Source organism: Mixophyes fleayi, chromosome 3, assembly GCF_038048845.1.
Source record: "Mixophyes fleayi isolate aMixFle1 chromosome 3, aMixFle1.hap1, whole genome shotgun sequence".
In the NCBI taxonomy this organism is placed as follows: Eukaryota; Metazoa; Chordata; class Amphibia; order Anura; family Limnodynastidae; genus Mixophyes; species Mixophyes fleayi.
This window is the reverse complement of record NC_134404.1, coordinates 145,423,602-145,443,324: the sequence shown is the minus strand read 5'-3', so window position 1 is coordinate 145,443,324 and position 19,723 is coordinate 145,423,602. Positions and strand designations below refer to the sequence as shown.

At 40.3% G+C, this 19,723-nt stretch overlaps 1 protein-coding gene across 1 annotated transcript in view; it reads right to left on the bottom strand.

Annotated features, from left to right (window-relative positions):
- The window catches only part of LRRC1 (leucine rich repeat containing 1), a 111,297-nt gene extending 91,794 nt beyond the window's left edge, over window positions 1-19,503 (bottom strand). The window contains exon 1 of the mRNA XM_075202510.1: window positions 18,724-19,503. Within this exon, the coding sequence (XP_075058611.1) occupies window positions 18,724-18,882 (159 nt within the window). The 5' untranslated portion in view covers window positions 18,883-19,503. The remainder of the gene's footprint in view (window positions 1-18,723) is intronic.
- Between the last annotated feature and the right edge of the window lie 220 nt (window positions 19,504-19,723).

The window sequence follows — 19,723 nt, the reverse complement described above, 5'->3', positions numbered from 1 at the left end:
CAGGCACAAGTACATGGGCTGGCTAATGTTACAGGCCAGAAGAGCTAGCCCACTAGAGAGGGTGGAATACTTTACCATCCCATCAAACTTTCTGTATATAGCCAGCAAAGTTGGTAGCTGGCTATGGTGATGAGACAGGAACATTGAAGACTCCTTCGCTGCCACTGAAGGTCGGGCACATCTTGCAAAAGATAGCTGTTAGAAGTCGCGGCGGCCACGGGCAACGCCGCGACTCTCACCTCCTTCCTGCAGGCGTCCCGGCCGTCGCTATGATGACCGGGACGTCATTTCCGGAAGCTACCCAACCGTTGCCAAGGCAACGGTCGGACGCCAGCAGCAGTAGCGCCGCGTCCCGGTGGCTGGGGACAGCCTGGGGCGTACGCAGGAGTAATCAAGCCTGTGGGCTAATTAAATAGTCAATTAGTAATTCGAGCCCTCTGCTCATGTGATTTCAGAGCCAGGCTCTGATTGGCTGATGCTGGTATTTAAGGCAGTGAGGTCTGCAGCCTCACTGCCGGTTATAGCGTCCTGTTCACAGTTCTGCTGCCTGCTTGTGCTCTCTCTGCTTGGTGTTAAAACCTGTGACTGACTTCCCGTGTATGACCCTCGCTTGTTCCTGGGCCTTGAACCTACGCTTCTGACCCTGACAATTTGCCTGAAAACCGGATTCTGCTCCTCCGCCAGTGCCCCTGGCCTTTCGCTTGTCCCTGGATTTACGAACCTGTGCTTGTGACCTCTGACCTTTCCTCTGCCTGAACCCCACGCTGCTGTCCGCCAATCACTCCACTCCTGGGTTCTCCTTAGCTGGTATACGATTCTCGACCCTCTGTCAGCCTGCGGACAAGTCTGTCCCCACCACTAGGGGCTCCAGCGAACACCAGGCTTTCGGAGTAGACTCAGTTTTATTGTGCTGGCTAGGGAGTTCCTAACAATAGCAAGTATTGTGGAGCGTTGAGCCATGATGGAGGGCTGCACTGCTGTGGTTGAAAATGCATGTAACTTCATTAGCTGCCTTGATAATTCTTGAGTGGAACATGCCTCAGCTCTTACCATTTACTGAAGATGTAAAAAAGATGCGCTTGTATCTCAATGAGAAGCAGCAATTGTACTTGAAGCAGTTTCTTCACAGAGCCTACGCGTAACAACTGGGCATTGCTTGCAACAAATAAAAAGTCCCCCTGGCATAGGTGATCTTGTTCAAAAAAGGGAATGGGAAGTTACCAAGGTGTTGCTGACAACCTTCTCTTTGAGAAAAACTTTGGATCTCAACAAAGATTTGGCCCTAGCATTTTCCAAGGTTGAGAGGATGCTCTGCCTGCACTTAACGTGGATTGAAATCCGGAGAAAACAAGGGAGAAGAGTCTCCATCCTGCTGACAATAGCCATGTAAGGCACATTCAAACTTCACACAGAGAAACTTGAAGAATATGGAGTGGCTTCCCAAAAAGTCTATATGTTTGCCAGACCAGCTGCCTTATCACATTTCAGAAGCTCCAAATACATATGCTCATTTGTCAGAAATGCTGTCTTCCACAAAGCTTTGAATGCATGTTGCCACTCTTTCAAAGGTCCTTAACCTAAATGACAGGGAACTGGATCAGTTTGTGGACTTCCTTGGACACTACATAAGGGTGCATTGGCAGTATTACCGCCATCACAAGGTACCCTCCAACTTGCCAAGATCAAGATATTTCTAAAGGCTCTCGAGAGTGGCAGACTGGCTGAATTCAAAGCCAAGAATTTAGATTTAGATGGACATTAATCCGGACAGTAAGTTGGAATTCTTGTATCTGATGTATAGGTTAAGACTTTTATCTCGGTCATTTACATATCTCTTTCTTTTCAGAACTAGTCCAACCACAGAGTGGCAAGTCGGATGGCGAGCAATCCCGTGACAGCATAACAAGTGGTCAAGCATTCTGTGGACACTTTCACGTCAGAAGGGAGACTGTGTAGGGACCCGGCAACAATGGACCAATGCCCAGCCAAGGGTTTCACATGTCGCTGTAGCACGCAGTTTTTGTATGAAAAAAGTACTGGGAAAGATGAGATCCATGCTGTGGAGAAGCACATGATCAAGTTTATCCAAACATACCGGGTGCCAGAAAAGCTTCATGTGTAATGGCTGAACCATCAGCACTGAAAGTTCGAAGCTGGTCATGGGTGAATTTCTACATAAAGAACCATACAACAGCTGTAAAATGAAATCAAAGTTGTTGAAATGATACGCTGTTGTTGACCATGACTGTAACCTCCATGGCTAGGTGTCTGTATGTGGGTGTGTGGATGTTCTCAAACAGCCAAAATACATGAAACTTACACCCATAATGCAGTTCATATCAGTACTTTGAGCAAAGTCAAACTGTAAATTTCAAGTAGTAACTTTGGTGACCTACAGCTCCTACACATACCCATATGATTGTCCTGTTTACAGGGCATTAGGAAAGGGAAGTCCATGTGTGTCATGGTCCAGACATTAGACCTCAAGAAGCAATAAAAACAAGTGTGTGTGATATATGTGTCTCCTTTTGTTCTCTCCCTCATCCAATCTGTGCACCAGATGCACCTCCCATCAGAGATGGCAGAGACTACTACATTAGAGCAGTGTTTCCCAACCCTAGTCCTCAAGTACCCGTAACAGTGCTGGTTTTCCAGGTAACAAATGAAATAATTAGTACCACCTGTGAATCTTTCATAATTTGTCAGTCAGTAATGATTACACCTGTGCTCCAGCAAGTAGATGTGGAAAACATGCACTGTTGTCTATATGTATAATCAAATGATCCCTAGTGGTGGTGTGCACACACTCTCCCCTCCACCTCAGACTTACGCACATTTTTTGGTATGATAAAAGGGATTCGCAGGGACATACCAGATTTTTATGCAAAGTATATCAGTAAGGTCCCCTGCATGATTAGCGCTGGTAAGACTTGTGGGGACCTCATTTTGTTGTCTCCAGTATGACCAAGGTCCCATGCAGTGTTGGCGTGTCAACAGGTCAACTTCCCCACAAGTATTGTAATGCCAGTACACATACTTATCATAATATAGTATAGAGATGTTACTGGTTCCTAGTGAATTGATTGGTTCGGTCATTAAAAGGTTGCCTCCAACCATTATACTTTGTGATCTATAGTAACAAATAATCAAGTATGAAGTGAAAATCTATAGAAACTAATCTATTCAAAGCATTATGGGCTACTGTACACATAACCAATATGTATAAATCCATCAGAGGGGTATAACCTTTGCTACCTCTTTTTACAGGCATGAGAATACATGCACCAGTATGTGGGAGCTGCCAACTTATATATAGAGAATTAGATTACTATAATGAAAATCATATAGTTCATGCAATCAATTTACAGAGCATGGAGGAAAAGAATTTTAATGACCAAAGTTACAATCTGTAGGATTTATTACTGAGAGGTAAGTACAGAATTATAGCAGTCCGGCCACTGCTGAATGAAGAGGGATCAAAAAATAGATTTGTCAGATATTACAGGATAGGATTTAGAGCTCCAATACGGACACTGTACTTTGATCTCTTTAATTATGTATGCCTCAGTAAGTAAGCACCCATCTCAAGCCACTGACTAACTATGAATTGTGTGACTAGATAAACAAAGAATTCAAATCACATTCCCCATTATAGCCAAATTAAAAAAGATACTTACAGGTGAGTAACTGCAATTTTCCAGCATATGAAACCAGTTAAATGAGGACAAGAAAGAGGTACAGCTAGCAAAGTATCAATTGTATGTGTTGTGGAGTAATAGTGAGTCACAGTTCAATGTTCTGCCATTGCCATAAACATATCTGCTAAAAAACAGAATACACACACACAAAATTATATATATATATATATATATATATATATATATACATACACACATATACATATACATATACATACACACACACAAAATTAAATTCATTAATCCATTCATTGGGATCAGAGTCTTGTTAAGCTGGAGGAGAAGTCTTCCGTCCATGGCGTCCAGCGCCTGGATCAAGTAAAGGGCAGAAGATAGCACTGTAACCCCACTGGCAGTGTCAATACAGTGGCTGTCAGAAGGACTTGTAATAAATTCAGGACGCACTGCCTCCTGTGAGTCCAGGAGCAGCAACACTGCTGCCTCATTATCAGCTCCAGTGAGTGGGCAGTCAGACTTCAGCTTGAGGAGGCAGACAGACCCTGGTGCAGACCCTCCGGCAGTATTTTACGTGGGAAATTTACAGATCAAATCTACCATCCTAGACTCAATGGCACAAGGGGTGAAGAGGAGGCCGAGCCCCCCACCCTTGGCAGCTCGGGTGACGGTGTGGGGTGTTTCAGGGGGCAGTCGGAGTACAAAACCCCCTGCTGTTAGCTACCATATTAAAAGGTGTTAAACCCCTTAAGCTGCATGAATTAGTGTGGGCTGGTTAAAAAGGAGGCTGGGGTTCCTTCTGCCAGATTGCGTAGAAAATCTGTATAAAAAATAGCTGTTTTTCCCATGTAAAGGTGTATTCCAATGTGCACTTCATCTGATTACCAGTACCACAAATTGGTGTGTAACGGTCCTTCTAAGGATTTGAAGAGTGTAAACACCTTTCTGTACAAGTTCCTGCATTTTGTCCATTGCCTGTTTTATCCTGTGATCTACAGATAAGAGCTAAAATTTATCAGTTTCCCTGCCGTCCGCTGTTGAGTCAAGCATCCTGCGTCAAACGCTCTGCCTGCTACCCACAGTCCTGATCCAAATTCAGGAGGAACCAGCCAACCAATCAACAGCAAAGAGGCACTGCAGCTGCTAAAGTACACCCAGGAGTAAGCAGATCCAGGTGCTGGTGAAGGAGCCTGTTGGTGGCAGCCACTTCTCCCCTACAACTAAAGTACAGTTGGCGCTCGCCGTCAGCAAGTGTCTGACCAGTAGAAGCAGTCAGTAACGGTAGGTTACTAATGGTAAAACCCCAGATAAACGTTGTGGAAAGATAAACAGACGAGGTGGCAGAGCCAAACCAGTCTGTCACAAAAATATTTAACCATTCACAACAGTCCTCGCTTCAAATGGAGCTTACAGTCTATATTTTCTATCACACTAACACTGGTCATTTTTTGTCATTAGCCTACCAGTAGGTCTTTGGAGTGTGGTAATGAAATACATGCAAATATGAGGAGAACATACAAACTACACACAAATAGGGCCCTTTTGGAATCAATACACGGACATCTTTGCACAGGCATATATCTGTATCTAACCTTACGAGCAGATCAATTTTGGTAAAGGTCAGCCAGAAAGAAGTTACCATTGTAGAGATGAACATAAGTCATCAATACATTATTGAGTAGCTGGTTTATTGAATGAGAAATTAACTTTTCAATGAGAGTAGCTTAGTTTAAATAATAATGAAGAAGGTAGATTCATTTACCAGTTTCTAATCAAAAAAGGTCACACTGTTTAAACTGTCTGCTCTTGCTCAGCATTTGCCTTAGAAACACATAACTAGGAGATTATGTATAATAAATGGAAACTGTGCCAAAACCTTGGCCACAAGATAAAATGACCGGGGCAGAAACCTATTAGCATTATCTGTAATCTTTGAATTGTGTTTTATAGTAGATCTGACAAGCCAAAGACAACAATACCTCAACATTACTACATAAAATGAACATCATGCTCCTCTGCTGAGCACACAATTCATAAAGAATGTACCCATATATTTAATTGTAACTCTCAGTTTATTTTATATACAATAACAGATCTGTCTGTATGTGATGCTTTTATCGAAAATGTTTAGGATTTAGGCTTTTCTAGATAATGCATTTTCCATAATCATGAGACATACCTCAATCCTACTACATTACATTAAAAAAACCTCTTTGGGCATTATGTTGTGTAGCAGTGCTCTTCATAGTGAGGAGGTGGCGCACAGTGACCAGTTACAGCAGGACTCTAACTTTTTTTTTTTTTTTTAAATAAAGTAACCTTCGAAACTGAGGTACAACTTGGGGTACATGTAACACATTGGGAAACTAATTGTCTCTTCTTATTTGCATTCACTCAAACTTCTAAAGTGGGATATATACAAAAAGAGCTTTGGGTGTCCCACCAATAACAATAATTTACCAATCTTGGGCACTCAGTTGCAAGTATTTCTATAATTGAACTATCACATGACCTCATCAAACCATGCAAAAACAGGATTGATTCGCCTTTATACAAGTATCAGGAACTTCAACAACATGGAATTTTAAATAGCACTGCCTTGCAGGCTCATTCATACTGATCAGCTTGTAAATGCACTTTTCAACAGCTAATCAACTAAAATGTACATTAAAACTAGTTTCTTGTGAGTTTGTTCCAATCATTTCATTCCAAAGTTTAACATTTCAACTAAAAATGCATGGGGCTCGGTTTTCGGAAAATCGAACCAACCCGAACATAGCCGATCAGAGTACCGATCCGAGTGGCTCAGTACTTTCGCGTGTCCTTGGAACGGAGAACGAGGCAAAAAGTCATTGTTGCGTCGTCGGATCTCGAGAGTTTTTGGATTCTATCAATACCGCCCTCCATGGAGATTCTGCACCATGTCACAGAGAGACACAGAAGAAGTAGCAGGGTTGTTGGCAGTCTCCAGTGCAGTTGTGCAGTGTCATAGCTAGAACAGAAAGAGGAGGGCTGGCAGTGTTCTTCAAAGGCTCCAGTGACATTCTACTGTGCAATAGCTCATACAGAAACAGGAGGGGCAGCAGTGTCCTTGTCACTCTCCAGTCTCAGTCATGATGATACTAATCCCTCTACATCATGTGCTAAAGCCTATGTTCAAGTGCATAGTGGTTTTAAGTCAAGGAAACAAGTCTGTACTTTGAGGTAATTGCCAGTAATGGCCATTTCTGTGGAATTTGTAGTTCAGTTTACGACAGAGCTATCACAATTTTTGAGCAAATCTTTAAGACCAGACCAAGGGGTAAATGTATGAAAGTCCGATTTGTTCAAGTCGCCGGAAATCGGCGACTTTGCAGCTAAAATTTAAAGCGGCGATGGCTTGTAAAGGCAAATTTGCCTTTACAAGCCATCGCCGCTTTAAATTTTAGCTGCAAAATAACTAATTAACTCCAGCCATTAAATAAATAAAAAAAACAACTTACAGGTGTCATGTAAATATCTTTGATTTGGCAACATCCATAAAATAAGAGGAAGGTTATAGAACATCAGCCATGGTACAACTGGGATTAGTTCAGAACGTCTACCAAATCACTACTTTCAAAAGCATGAGTACCATCTGCTTGAAATTTCAATGCTGGCATTTTGGTTTTTTTTGCATACTTTACCTATATGTCCCATAACTTTAACAACCCTTGATATTACAGTGCAACCACACAAAGAATTCTAGCAGACAAACCTGTCTGGTTAATGGAAAGGACAAATCTCATCACCAGGTCAAAAGTGGAAAAAAAAAAAAATATATAAATAAAAAGTACATGCCCTTTGTATAAGGGAACATAAATATAACCACCTACAAGAAACAACACATAAAGCACTTCGTCTACATAGATCTATATCTACATTTTTTTCCTCATGAAGGCTTTAAAAACCAGTTATTCTAGTACAACTGGGAATACTATAGGACAATGTAATGTTTTGATAGTGGTATAGTCAGTGGTAGATGTGGGGGTGTATACTGAGGTATGCCATATCGCCACTCCTCCTACTGTCTTCATTGTAATCCTATCAAATCCATCCATTTACATCCCCATTACATTTTTCATACTGCAACTTCTAAATTACCACTTCGACTACTGGCTATAGCTATATTTTGTTTTTGGAGAGGGTTTGAATTGATGAATTTAATGTATATAAGTTGGGAAGATCTCTATATTTGCTTGGTTTCTATGCATTAAAGCTGGAAGTGTTTAACATAAAATGTGCATTTCAAACCTAGCATTTAAAAGGGCCACACATCACTCATTCCAAAATGTCAGCACTTGCCACTCGATCCTGACAGCCTAAACATTACAACTAACTTTATAACTCAGTATAGAGCACACAGAGGAAGGAGGGAACCATGTGGTACAGACTGTAGTGTGCAGAGATGGTCTTTTGAAGCTGAAGCCAGCTGCTCCTGCCACTTTCACGCTCTGCTTTAGGACACATTGGGGGCATAGAACTTAAGGCTCAGCTATATAGAATGTTTCGAACGAAGGATTAAAACGAACACATCTTGAGTTATGTTGCTCGTAGACCTGCTGTCCTGCCCTGTATGTTCACGTTGGCAAAATTAAAGTAGGGCCCTAGAACCAATGCTGACCATTCTGCTTCCTGTATTTTGTGGATTATACACAATGCATCAGAGACAATCACTTCTACAAGTTTTACTACAGACATGCAGGAACTAGTTCTCCTAAGGTGCAGTATGAAGCACATTGAACACAAAGGTACAACACATTCGCTATGCATGTCTCTACCCATAATAGATGAATTTAGGATTTTGCTTTAGAGCCCTTCAGAATTTATGACTTTTTTTTTTTTCAAGCTCAATGGGAAATGTGAATTGTTTCCTTCCGCCTTCACAGAATTTTACACAAAATACAATGCGTTTAGAAACATTTTCAGAATGTGTATATTTAAAGAAGAAAAATTCCATTAAAAACAGCATACAAAAATCTGACAAATGCCACATGGAGAATACAATACAGGTTAGCATCCTTGCAAGTGAGTGTAGCACCATCGCTTAACTCTTTAAAAAACAAAAGTATTGATTTTAAAATCGGTAATGCTGCAGTAAACACTGTTTATGGAGTTCTCTCCAGACTGAATATAGAAAATAAAACTTAAGACTAAAACCAAGTGCATAATCCTACGAATAAACGCATTTACACTACATTAAAGTCTTGCCAACGTGAAAGTCTCCGGCAGCCGGACAGGGGGCTCAACGTACCCACCCGCGGGACAAATATGTTCTAACCAGGCCTGTCCAACCTACGGCCCTCAAGGTGTTGTGAAACTACAAGCCCCAGCATGCTTTGCCGGTAGACAACCAGTTGATAGCTGGAAGGGCATGCTGGGACTTGTAGTTTCACAACACTTGGAGTGCCGCAGGTTGGACAGGCCTGCTCTAAACCTAGAGGCCCTCTGACTCCTCCACATCTTCGATGCCCTGATGTGCTGCTAGGTATCCACTCCAAACACCCATCAGTAAATCATCCAACCTATTCAAGGCTTCTGAGCCCATACTTGCAAATTCCTAAACAGCCATACTCCAAGCCCCTCCCAAACATTAGCCCACTCTAAATGGCAGAAACGCATTCAGTCCCCTGGAATTTTCTTAATCCTATTGTTGTTTGGTGCCAGCTGACATTTCTCAAAGTCTGCATGGCCTCACTTATATGTGAGGCTATAGTGGCAGGGTGATCCCAAGGTGATGAGAAGCATTGCAAAGGCACACTCAGCCATTACAGTGGAAACAGCTCTTGCAAAGCCAGACTACCGGTTCCACTCACTTTATTGCTATCCCACAAGCAAAAACTCCCAGCGTGAACTCCTCCTGCTCTTTCCTCCTATCGGTATCCAGTACTCAATGAGAGCAAATATAGCCGCCCTCTTTAGCCTCATGAATCCTCTGGAACAATGCAAATCCAGCATTCATATTTTGACCATTTTTTCCCCAGAGTGTCCTTTACCAAGTACCCAAACATAAAAAGTACATATGAAAGTTTTAACATTTCACAATGTGAACTGAATTTCACAAATTCTTTTGTTACAGACTATTCATACTTTGATGTTTTCCCAATGAGATGCAAATCAGATATGCATCATTAAATTGATAAACTATTATTTTTGTTTTGTTTTTAGTTTTTATTACAATTTGACAATAAGAAATATCCAGATAGAAGTGGGCGATTTATTCTCATGCGATTGATAGAAATGTATCAAATTAAAAATTAAACATGCACATTCAGACATCAAAAAAAAGTGTCCACATGCACAAGATTTGGCAAAATGTATTGGCAAATGCAAACAGTTGATACTTGTTATAACGAGATTACCTTGACATGGTTGGCATGTTTCAGGAATATAAAAGGTCACAAATATGCAGCCATTTCTCTCAGTTATTTACATATATAAAGCTTTATGAAGTTTGGTTTCCTGATACACCGGAATGTTTGCTCACAATCGGGCCTGAGTCAATAAGGAGAGCAAAGCATAAAAAAGGAGTAATTTAGCACCTGGGCAAAACCATATTGCATTGGAGGGGGATGTACACTTAAATTGTTGGGACAGACTTATAGTTTGGTTGGGGCATGTCCTTGATCAACTTTAAATTTCTGTGTAAAAATATAGCTATCAAGTATTTGTGCGCTTGATGACCAAAACAGCCAGTTTTTAACTTATGTGCAAAATAATAAATTAATTTGCACCACTTGCATTATAACATACAACATGGTTTGTCCCAGAGAACATTTACGCCTTTTCTTGTCTTACTTTCCTTAATGAATCAGGCCCAAGCCGTCAGCAACTGAACTCCACAAAAAACAATTTGTAGAGTATATTATAGATAGTGTTCCCACAAATATCTATGTACAAATTAACCAAATAAATACTTAAATTTAGCTCATCAAAATAGTATTATGAATATGAAAAACATCAAAGTTGTATGGTGTTAGGGTCACTCTTCATGTAATATAGGAAAAACTAGGCAACAATAATAATGTAAGAAAAAAATTGTATTCCCAAAATTGACTGAAAACAGGTGCGTAAGTTAATAAAAGAAAGCAGCTTATACCTAATAAAAACAATAAGGGCAGCACGGTGGGTAAATGGTTAGCACTTCTGCCTCACAGCGCTGGGGTCATGAGTTCAATTTTCGACCATGGTCTTATCTGTGAGGAGTTTGTATGGTCTCCCAGTATTTGCGAGGGTTTTCTCCGGTTTCCTCCCACACTCCAAAAACATACTAGTAGGTTAATTGGCTGCTATAAAAATTTGACCCTAGTCTCTCCCTCTCTGTCTGTGTGTATGTTAGGGAATTTAGACTGTAAGCTCCAAGGGGGCAGGGACTGATGTGAATGAGTTCTCTGTGGTGCTATATAAATAAATGGTGATGATTTTGACTAGTCCCAAAGTAGTTCCTTCTCTGCCACTTGACCCAGAACAGGAGAGAGGCAGAATGACAAAACAGACAAAAGGTAACAGCAGCACCCCTCCCCTACATGCTTTGCTTCACAGGCTTCCTCAGGGTGATGTACTATAGAATATATAACTGCAGTTATTTACATGCATTTTTAAAAATCCTGTTAGTATGAGTTCTTAATTTAACGTGGCTGAGACCCAGCCACAAACATAAAGAGACATAAGTAAAAACATATACAACATCAATATAACTAAATGCAGTAATCAATATTTATTAACTCATCCATTTCCACAGAGGCTCCTTTGACCATCTGGGGTAAGACAGGCTTAATGGGAAAGAAGTCAATTGATGCAAGGATTATTGCATGTGACAGATGTCCTAGTAATGTTCGTTGGAACAGAGGGAGAGATTAATATGCACTCTACTGTCAGACACTTGTATGAATTATTAGCCCATTGCGTTTAAGGGACATATACTTTTTACCAATAATTATTTCTAAAATATATATTTTAATAATGTAATTGCTATTAATGTGCATCTGCATGAAAAATTAACTAAACAAAGCATTAGTAAAACACCACCAATGCTGTATAGGACACAGCGTTACTGGTGGGGGTGTCAATCTCACTATGTGTAACACGGTGGCTCAGTGGTTAGCACTTCTGCCTCAATTCCCAGGGCCTTATCTTTGTGGCATTTGAAAGTTTTCCCTGCGTTTGTGTGAGTTTCCTTTGGGTGCTCCAGTTTCTTCCCACAGTCCAAAAAACATACTAGTAAGCTAATTGGCTGCTGTCAAAATTGACCTAGTCTTTGTGTATGTGTTAGGGAATTTAGTCTGTAAGCTCTAATGGGGCAGATACTGATGTGAATGACAAATATTCTCTGTACAGTGCTGCGGAATTGGAGGCGCGACATAAATGATTCATGACAATATATATCTTTTGGAATGTATTTGTATTGCTCACCTTCAATGAATCAAAGTTGTGCAGTGTAGTTGTTGATAGGACTTTAAAATGAAAAAGATTTTGAAAAAGCAGGCTTTTTACATCTCTTGTAAAGAACAAAATGGGGGTAGTATCACCTGAAAGATACATTGTTCAAAAGTTCCTTATTGCTTAAGCCAAATGAGCACTGTACAGTCTTCCTGAAAATATGGACACTTGGGGTAATTTCTTTCATTGTAGCCCAAGAATGATAAATCACTTCATCTCTGCAGAGAAAGATACATTTCACTTTAAAAAGTAGAGAATTGGTCAAAACCACTGGAACAGTGCCTGACAAGCAAAGCTCTAAACCCAGCTTCACTACAAGGGAAACAGGAATTTTACCTTAACAGCAGAGAGTTTTATTACATGTAATAAAAGTCCTAGTTTTATTACAGATCACATGATATTCTACAGATGAAAATTAATGATTGAGAAGCCACAGTTTCCAACTAAAGTCAAATGTGAGAAAATAGTTTAAGGGGCAAATTATTAATAAATCTGTAACCCAGGTATCAAATATATGTTTAAACTCCAGTAAAAAATATACGTATAAGCATCACTTAAGTGTCCATAAGGTTTGCATATTGTAAGGAATAATGGACCTGCTAGTGTAAATAATTATGGATATTAGAAGTCACATTGGAGATCAGAGACCTGTATAAAAACACAGCCTGTTTGTACAACAAAATAAAACAAAGTTACTGAAAGACCTGTATTTTCTTTAAATAAAAAAATATCAATGAAATTCTCTACAATTTTTCTACATTCTCACTATAGAATGTGGGATTATAAACATCAAGTTATAACCTGTGAAGTAGTGGAGACATTAAGCATTCCACCCACACAAATTCAGGAAGATCAAGCTGCTAGTGGGAATTCCACAGGAAAGCTGCAGGAAACAGGTTACTCCACACATGCAGAGAATAAAAAAATAGTTATCATATAAACTTTGCTGTTAGTTTGAATGTACTTCACAACTACAAGAATGGCGGAACGGGAAGTATATTCCAAATTCTAAATCGTAACACCTACAGAACTGTGAGACTGAATGGATGTACTGTTTTTGTTGTCCACAAAGTCTTGCACCGTAACGAACAAGGCATACATTAAACATTTACTAAGTTTCTCTAATTTATACCAGCAAACTAATTTTTGCTGACTGGGGGCTGCAAGGAAGATGCATCGGGTAGTAATGTAACACACACACACATACATTTTATAGATGGATTGATTGGGACTACTTTGGGATTCCCATACCTAAATAGAAACAGGTCATGTGCTGCCTATGCTATAATAAAAGAACCTTGCACCCCTACAAACTGCTTTGTAATTTCAGGTCTCAACACTCACACCAAATTGCTATGTGGTCTTAATGAAACAGAACTTGCACTGGGGCCCAGAAAACACTAGTTATGACATGAGCTACATTTCCATCTTGCAATACCTAAATCAGTGTTGGCTAACCTGTGGCACTCCAGGTGTTGTGAAACTACAAGTCCCAGCATACCCTTCCAGCAATAAGCTGCTATATATTGGCAAAGCATGCTGGGACTTGTAGTCTCACAACACCTGGAGTGTCACAGGTTAGCCAACACGGACCTAAATGATCCCGAAACACTTTTGTTATCGACACCATTTTCTACACTAATGTCGCTTTATTTTGTTTGATGAATGAGACTTTATTAAAGTTTGGAGAAACTGAGCTGTAATCAGATTTCCACGTCTTGTATCAAACCTGAGTGGTGGCACGATATTTACCCTAATTAGTCTCACTAGCACTATACAGTGCAGTCAATATTACACACTAATAGAGGAGATGAATATTTTCAACATAGGTACTCTTTATTGGCAAATTATTCATTTGGCTTGCATACAAAAATGAAAGTGGCTTCTTTAAACAGTTGTACATCATTGTAAACATAACAATCAATTAACTTACGTTTTAAAATACGTCGCATGTTTCTGCAATTTAAAAACAAATGATCCAACCTTGTAAATTGTTGCTTTTATGCAGGAGGCAGTGAAGCAAAGAACAAATATTAAAGATTCAGAGGGTTGGGGTGGGGTGTGCAGTTCACAGATATAAAGAGGTCATGTCACTAACACAACCCAATTTAGGTTATGGGCATTTACTTTTTTCACCATGCAAAACATTACATATTATGGAAATGTCATATGTTATTTATATACAGGGTAAAACCAAAACCAGCAACAACAAAAACAGTTTATATACATTGTTACTGCTTTCATATTAGGATACATTTTTTTATAAGTTTCAAGTAAATATTTCATATATGTACCTTTTTCTTAGCTAGGTGCAAGCTGTAGCCCTTAATTATTATACTATATAATAAACTCCAACATCCCTGCCGTTTTCTCCAAGGTGCATTGTGGCACCTGAACAGATAAGCGCAGCAGTCAACCTATCAGACGCATGCTATTCCATCAACACCCTAGCAAGTCTCCAGAGCAAGAACAGGCCTCACACTGGGTGTGGTAGGGCTTTCCGGCTCAGACAAACCGAAAAACAGTAGAGAGAGACGAAAATATACCGATGACAAGTTAATGGCAAGTGGTGTTTGCAGCAGCTTGAATTCCCTCCCACTAAAAACCGACCTTGGAAAAGCTGGACGCTCCCAAATCACGTCATTTGTAATGTTCCGAATGTAAACTGCAATTTTAAAGCGGCAATGCCTGGACCCACAGCATGTATCATGTAATACAGGCTGTGGGTCCAGCTTTTCCAAGGTCGGTTTTTACAGTGGGAGGGAATTCAAGCTGCCGCAAACACCACTTGTCATTAACTTGGTAATTCGCAATTTGTACATGACCGGTGTTTCCGTCATCGGTACATTTTCGTCGATCTCTAGTGTGACGGGTTTGTCTGAGCCGGGAAAATAACTACAACCACTCACACTTACCGACACTGAAATACATGCGTTAAGCTTTTCTTAAAGTTAGTACAACGCATGTAAATAAGGTGACAATGGAACACATGGCTTCCACTTGCATTCGTACTTGTGGTCCAGTGTTGCGTTTGCATCGCAGAGCCCTTTGTTCCCACTTACTGCCTGTTCTATTTTTGCGTTCAATGCCAGACTAATGCATCAAGATCAACAAAGTTTTTTTCTTTTGATTGCTTTGACCACAAGTACAAGTCCCTGTTAACCCCCTCATGTCAGACAACTTTACATTTGGCATGTGGTGGCACTGGTATTAGTATATAAGATCCCAGCTACCTGGTGCATATTGGGAAACAAGAAAAAAATGTTTGTTTTTTTTGGTTTTTTTTAAATGTCCTTGACTACCTTAGTTACCTATTTAATATTTAGTTTAGAAAGGAAAGACGAGAAACAAACACAGCAAGACAACTTTACAAGGTTTAAGTTCAACAAGCGTTACTCATTAAACTAATTTCATTCTGCCACTTGAACTTTGTAGCAGCCCTCTGCACCTTCATGTAACCAAACAAATTTGAAAGTCTGCATTCTAAACTACATACATGCAACTATTTCTCATGAAACTGAATCAGTATCAAATGCTGTAACACAATCTAATCAGATTAATTAAATATTTCAAAGTTTCAATAGGCCTGTTGATGAGCCTATGCAATCATGCCATCAAAATAAACATGTAAACTACACATGTAATTGAACATTTAAAAAGGGAACAATTTGTTAATTAGCGATTGCCCAATCAGATTAGTGAATAGTGTTGCAATCCTTTGTTCTGTTAAATTGGACATAAATCGAATCATTGTGGGGCTCATGTTTAGTTGAACACAAATTGTGTTTCTGGCATATAATACATTTTTTGGGGGTTTTTTTTTTTACATGTGAGCATGCATACAAACACTACGGTTTTAACAACTAGTGCTTTTGACACTTTCCTAAAGCCAAAAGTGTATTATAGGCCAGAAACATAATTTGCTTTCAATGTAACATAAGCCACTGTGCAATTTTTTTATTGTGACTACCACAAGTCACAAAACTTTACCTTTTATTTTAAAATCTTGTGTTCAAAGTCAACCTTCTACCATGTTCTAAAGTGGCTTTTTATCTTGCATAGTGCAAAGTAACACGCACTATGTATGTATGTATGTATGTATGTATGTATGTGTGTGTATACATATCTATATAATCTTTGGCCCAGTTCCCTAGGAAAATGACAAACTTTAGATAACTTGACATTTTGTAAATTACCAGTGTTTTCCCAGCATAAAAGGATTAACTTCTATTGAGATGTGCAGTACAGTGATGTTTATGTAAAATAGATATAAACACATGGAATACAGTTTCAACAAGTGATATAGTAGGTGATTGGTTAATTAGAACAAGTAAATAAAGAGGCCACAGCTCTAGTTTTTATCCAGTGCTTTGATATTTAGTGAAAGGGCTCCAGTTAAGATACAGACATGTAGTAACTTTTAGGTTACATACCTAAGACATGTCCATTCTTGACCTAATCATGGAAGTTATAACTATACAAAATAGAACATTACCACATAAATAACCGTACTCAACATTGCAAGACTCTTGGGTATAGTTTATCTTATCCTGGATTGCATGTGATCAGTTATCATATGGTAAGATGTAAATAGTATAGTAACAAAAAGGCTTGGCCATACAAACATATTTCTTTCTACAGTTGGTTTGACCTCCCTTTCTAATATAAGACCTCCGTGATTGTTTATTTATTTTGTAAATTCAGCTGTATATGAGGTGTCATGGGAATAATGGGTGAACGACAAGAAATACTGCTAATAATAGTAAGCACATTCCATTGTTATAAACTTCAGTTTTGCTCTCATTGAATGAAGCCTGTCTTTCTTTGTTTTAGACAAAGAAAAGAAGAAACACAAAAGTGATGGAGGTCCCCATTGGAACACAACAGATGTTGATGTACCTTTAGTGACATTAAAACTATAACAGATTTTAAAAAAATGTGACAGTTTTCCTGTGAAAAAGCAAAATATACACAGGTAAAGGGAGGTTAGAAATGTGGGCAGTAGTTAATTATACAGGTACTGCACTTGGCAACACACTTAACTGAGTGATGGGCAGTATTTCCCCCCCTACTAAGACATGTTGCATCCCCCCCCCACAAGCTGAAGAAGAGTATAACCAAATCCCTGGAATGACAGATGGTCGGAGTTCATGACCAAATGGCTCCCCTGTTTCAAGTGCAGCGGACGCATAATTAACAGGTACCAAACTTTGCATCATACACTACTACTAACTGGCCAGTTTCTTAAAAAAAAAGCCAGTGATGTAGGATGGATTTTCACAAGAATATAGCAGACAGCAACTTCTGAATGATCTTCTGAACAAGCAGAACTACCCTGACATACAAGAAAGGGTAAGACAGCATAGATCACAAAGTTTGGTTCTCAAGTTGAGCTGCCAATAAAAGCAAGACAAAATTTCTTTACAAGTGTCAAATAAATTAAACTAGCTAAAAGAAATCCCATTCACTATTTAAAATAATGTCCCATAGGCAGGCTGGGCTGGTGGGCAGGGGGGCATCTGTCCCCCAGGCTGGTCCCATAGAGGCCTGCCTTGGACACCTGCATTTTTTTCCTTTAAAATGTAGGCTGCTGAGTCGAATCTTGCCCCCAGGGCTAAAATTTGCCAGCTCTCCCCTGTAATGTACCATAGGACCATTGAAAGCTACAATGCTTTTTTGCCTTTATTTCAACTTTAAACATTTTGGGGCAGATTCAATTCAGCCACGTTAGTCTAGAATCAAAGCGGCATTAGTACTATTAACTTAAATACGGTCATTTTAACACAGATTTTTAGTTGCGGCCCCGAGAGCTGCAAACAAAAATCAGTGTTAAAATTACTGTGCCCACGGTAATACTGCACACTTTTACCGTACTAACGGTAATAGTGCGCAGCCACATTATTCATATAACACGTCCAAGTTGAATTGGCCCCTTTAAGTGAAAAGAACAAACGAAACGAAACCAAATGTGCAAATGTACACACCTGTGCAAAACTGTTGATTTAAACAATATGATATACAATGAACTGCAAGTCATGTCTAGCAGAGACATTTCTGTCAGCACAGTAAGCTACCACTGTAATTACAAAACAGTGTCAAGATGACAATACAGAAGCATTGAATTACCTGTAGACTCAGCCCTCCCCCACCCATAACAGCAAGGGACCTGCACTCAGGAATACAGGAATGTCTGGCAGAGGACAAGTCGAGTTTCTGGTCCTGCCTTAAGTCCTATACTGAACCATTTCACTTGACAGCTATATTACAATTATATATTTATTCTACAACGACCATTCACTATTCGCCTCAAAACACAATCATATCCAGCCAGTACCCCATCATCCCTTCAGTCTCGACCACCCCAACACCTTCTCCCACTTCCTATTTCCATTCTCTAACCCAGCCACACAAGTTGCATTTTCCAACTGAAACTTTACAGAACTATATGGAATCACTTATTACAACAGATAAGTAACAACTTTCACAACTAATCACAAAACTGTTTTTAACATTTAAGTGAATGTTACAAGACTTTCAGAATCACAACAAAAGTACAATTGTGACTTACTGGCGACAGCCATCTTAATAGGAGCAGTGTTATTACCATCCTCACCTTTGGCAGCTCTCTCAGCTGGTTGGCATCCAGTAAAAGCTCTTCCAGGCTCCGGCTGTACCTGTAGATCTCATCCGGTACCGCGATCAGGGAGCAGTGCCTCTTATCCACGGACTCCACATGACGGTTACACCGCCAAAGGGGGATGCAATTAAACATCCCCGGAGAGAGTCCAGGCAATCCGCACCCACTGTGTCCGTCGCCCACCTGTGCAGGTAGCCCAGCCCCCGGCGGTCACACCAGACGACTTCCCAGCTTCCCTCCGAGAGTAAAGATCCAATTAATCCCAAACACTTCCTAAATCCAGCTCTGCGAATGCTCCAAACAGCTCACAATGCAACGTCACCATCAAGGTGTAATCACAATAAGTTTCCAAACTCACAACAGACCCACGACACCCCCACCCCGGGGTGCAAAGCACAATACTTGGAGGTACCACCTCCCTCCTCCTGTTTCTGGGGCACAATGGACTCTCTACGCCCACTGTCTAGGTCACAGTGAAACGTCCCCTGGACGGTGATTATAATAATCGTGTGATTGCCAGTCCCCTGATGAAAGCAGCACTGTGTAACTTGTGCTTAGTGTCTGGACCCCTCCTTGGCTGTGCTGTGACCTCTTTTGACAGCAGGTCTTGGATCCCAGGAAGTAGCATGGGAAACTCTGGGCTAATAGAGTGTGGCCCTCACTTATGGGCTGCTAATTCGTCATGTACAGCTCCTGATTTCTCCCGTCCCTCCCCCTGTGTGGACATGTACACATGGACCGGTGTGTGAATGCCGTCTCCTCCCCCTCTATTATCACTTCATTTCTCGGCCTCTCCCCCCCTCATGCTCTGGTGACGTGAGTGTCTATCCTCCTCCTCCCTCCGCCCTTCCCTAGCTCTGGTATCAGTGCTCGGGGCTCACAGTGTGGCAGTGTGTTTGTTGCAGGGAGGAGGTGACGTCTGGCTCTGTGGCACATTGTGAGTCACAGTGATAGGCGAGGCCTTCCCCTGACAGGA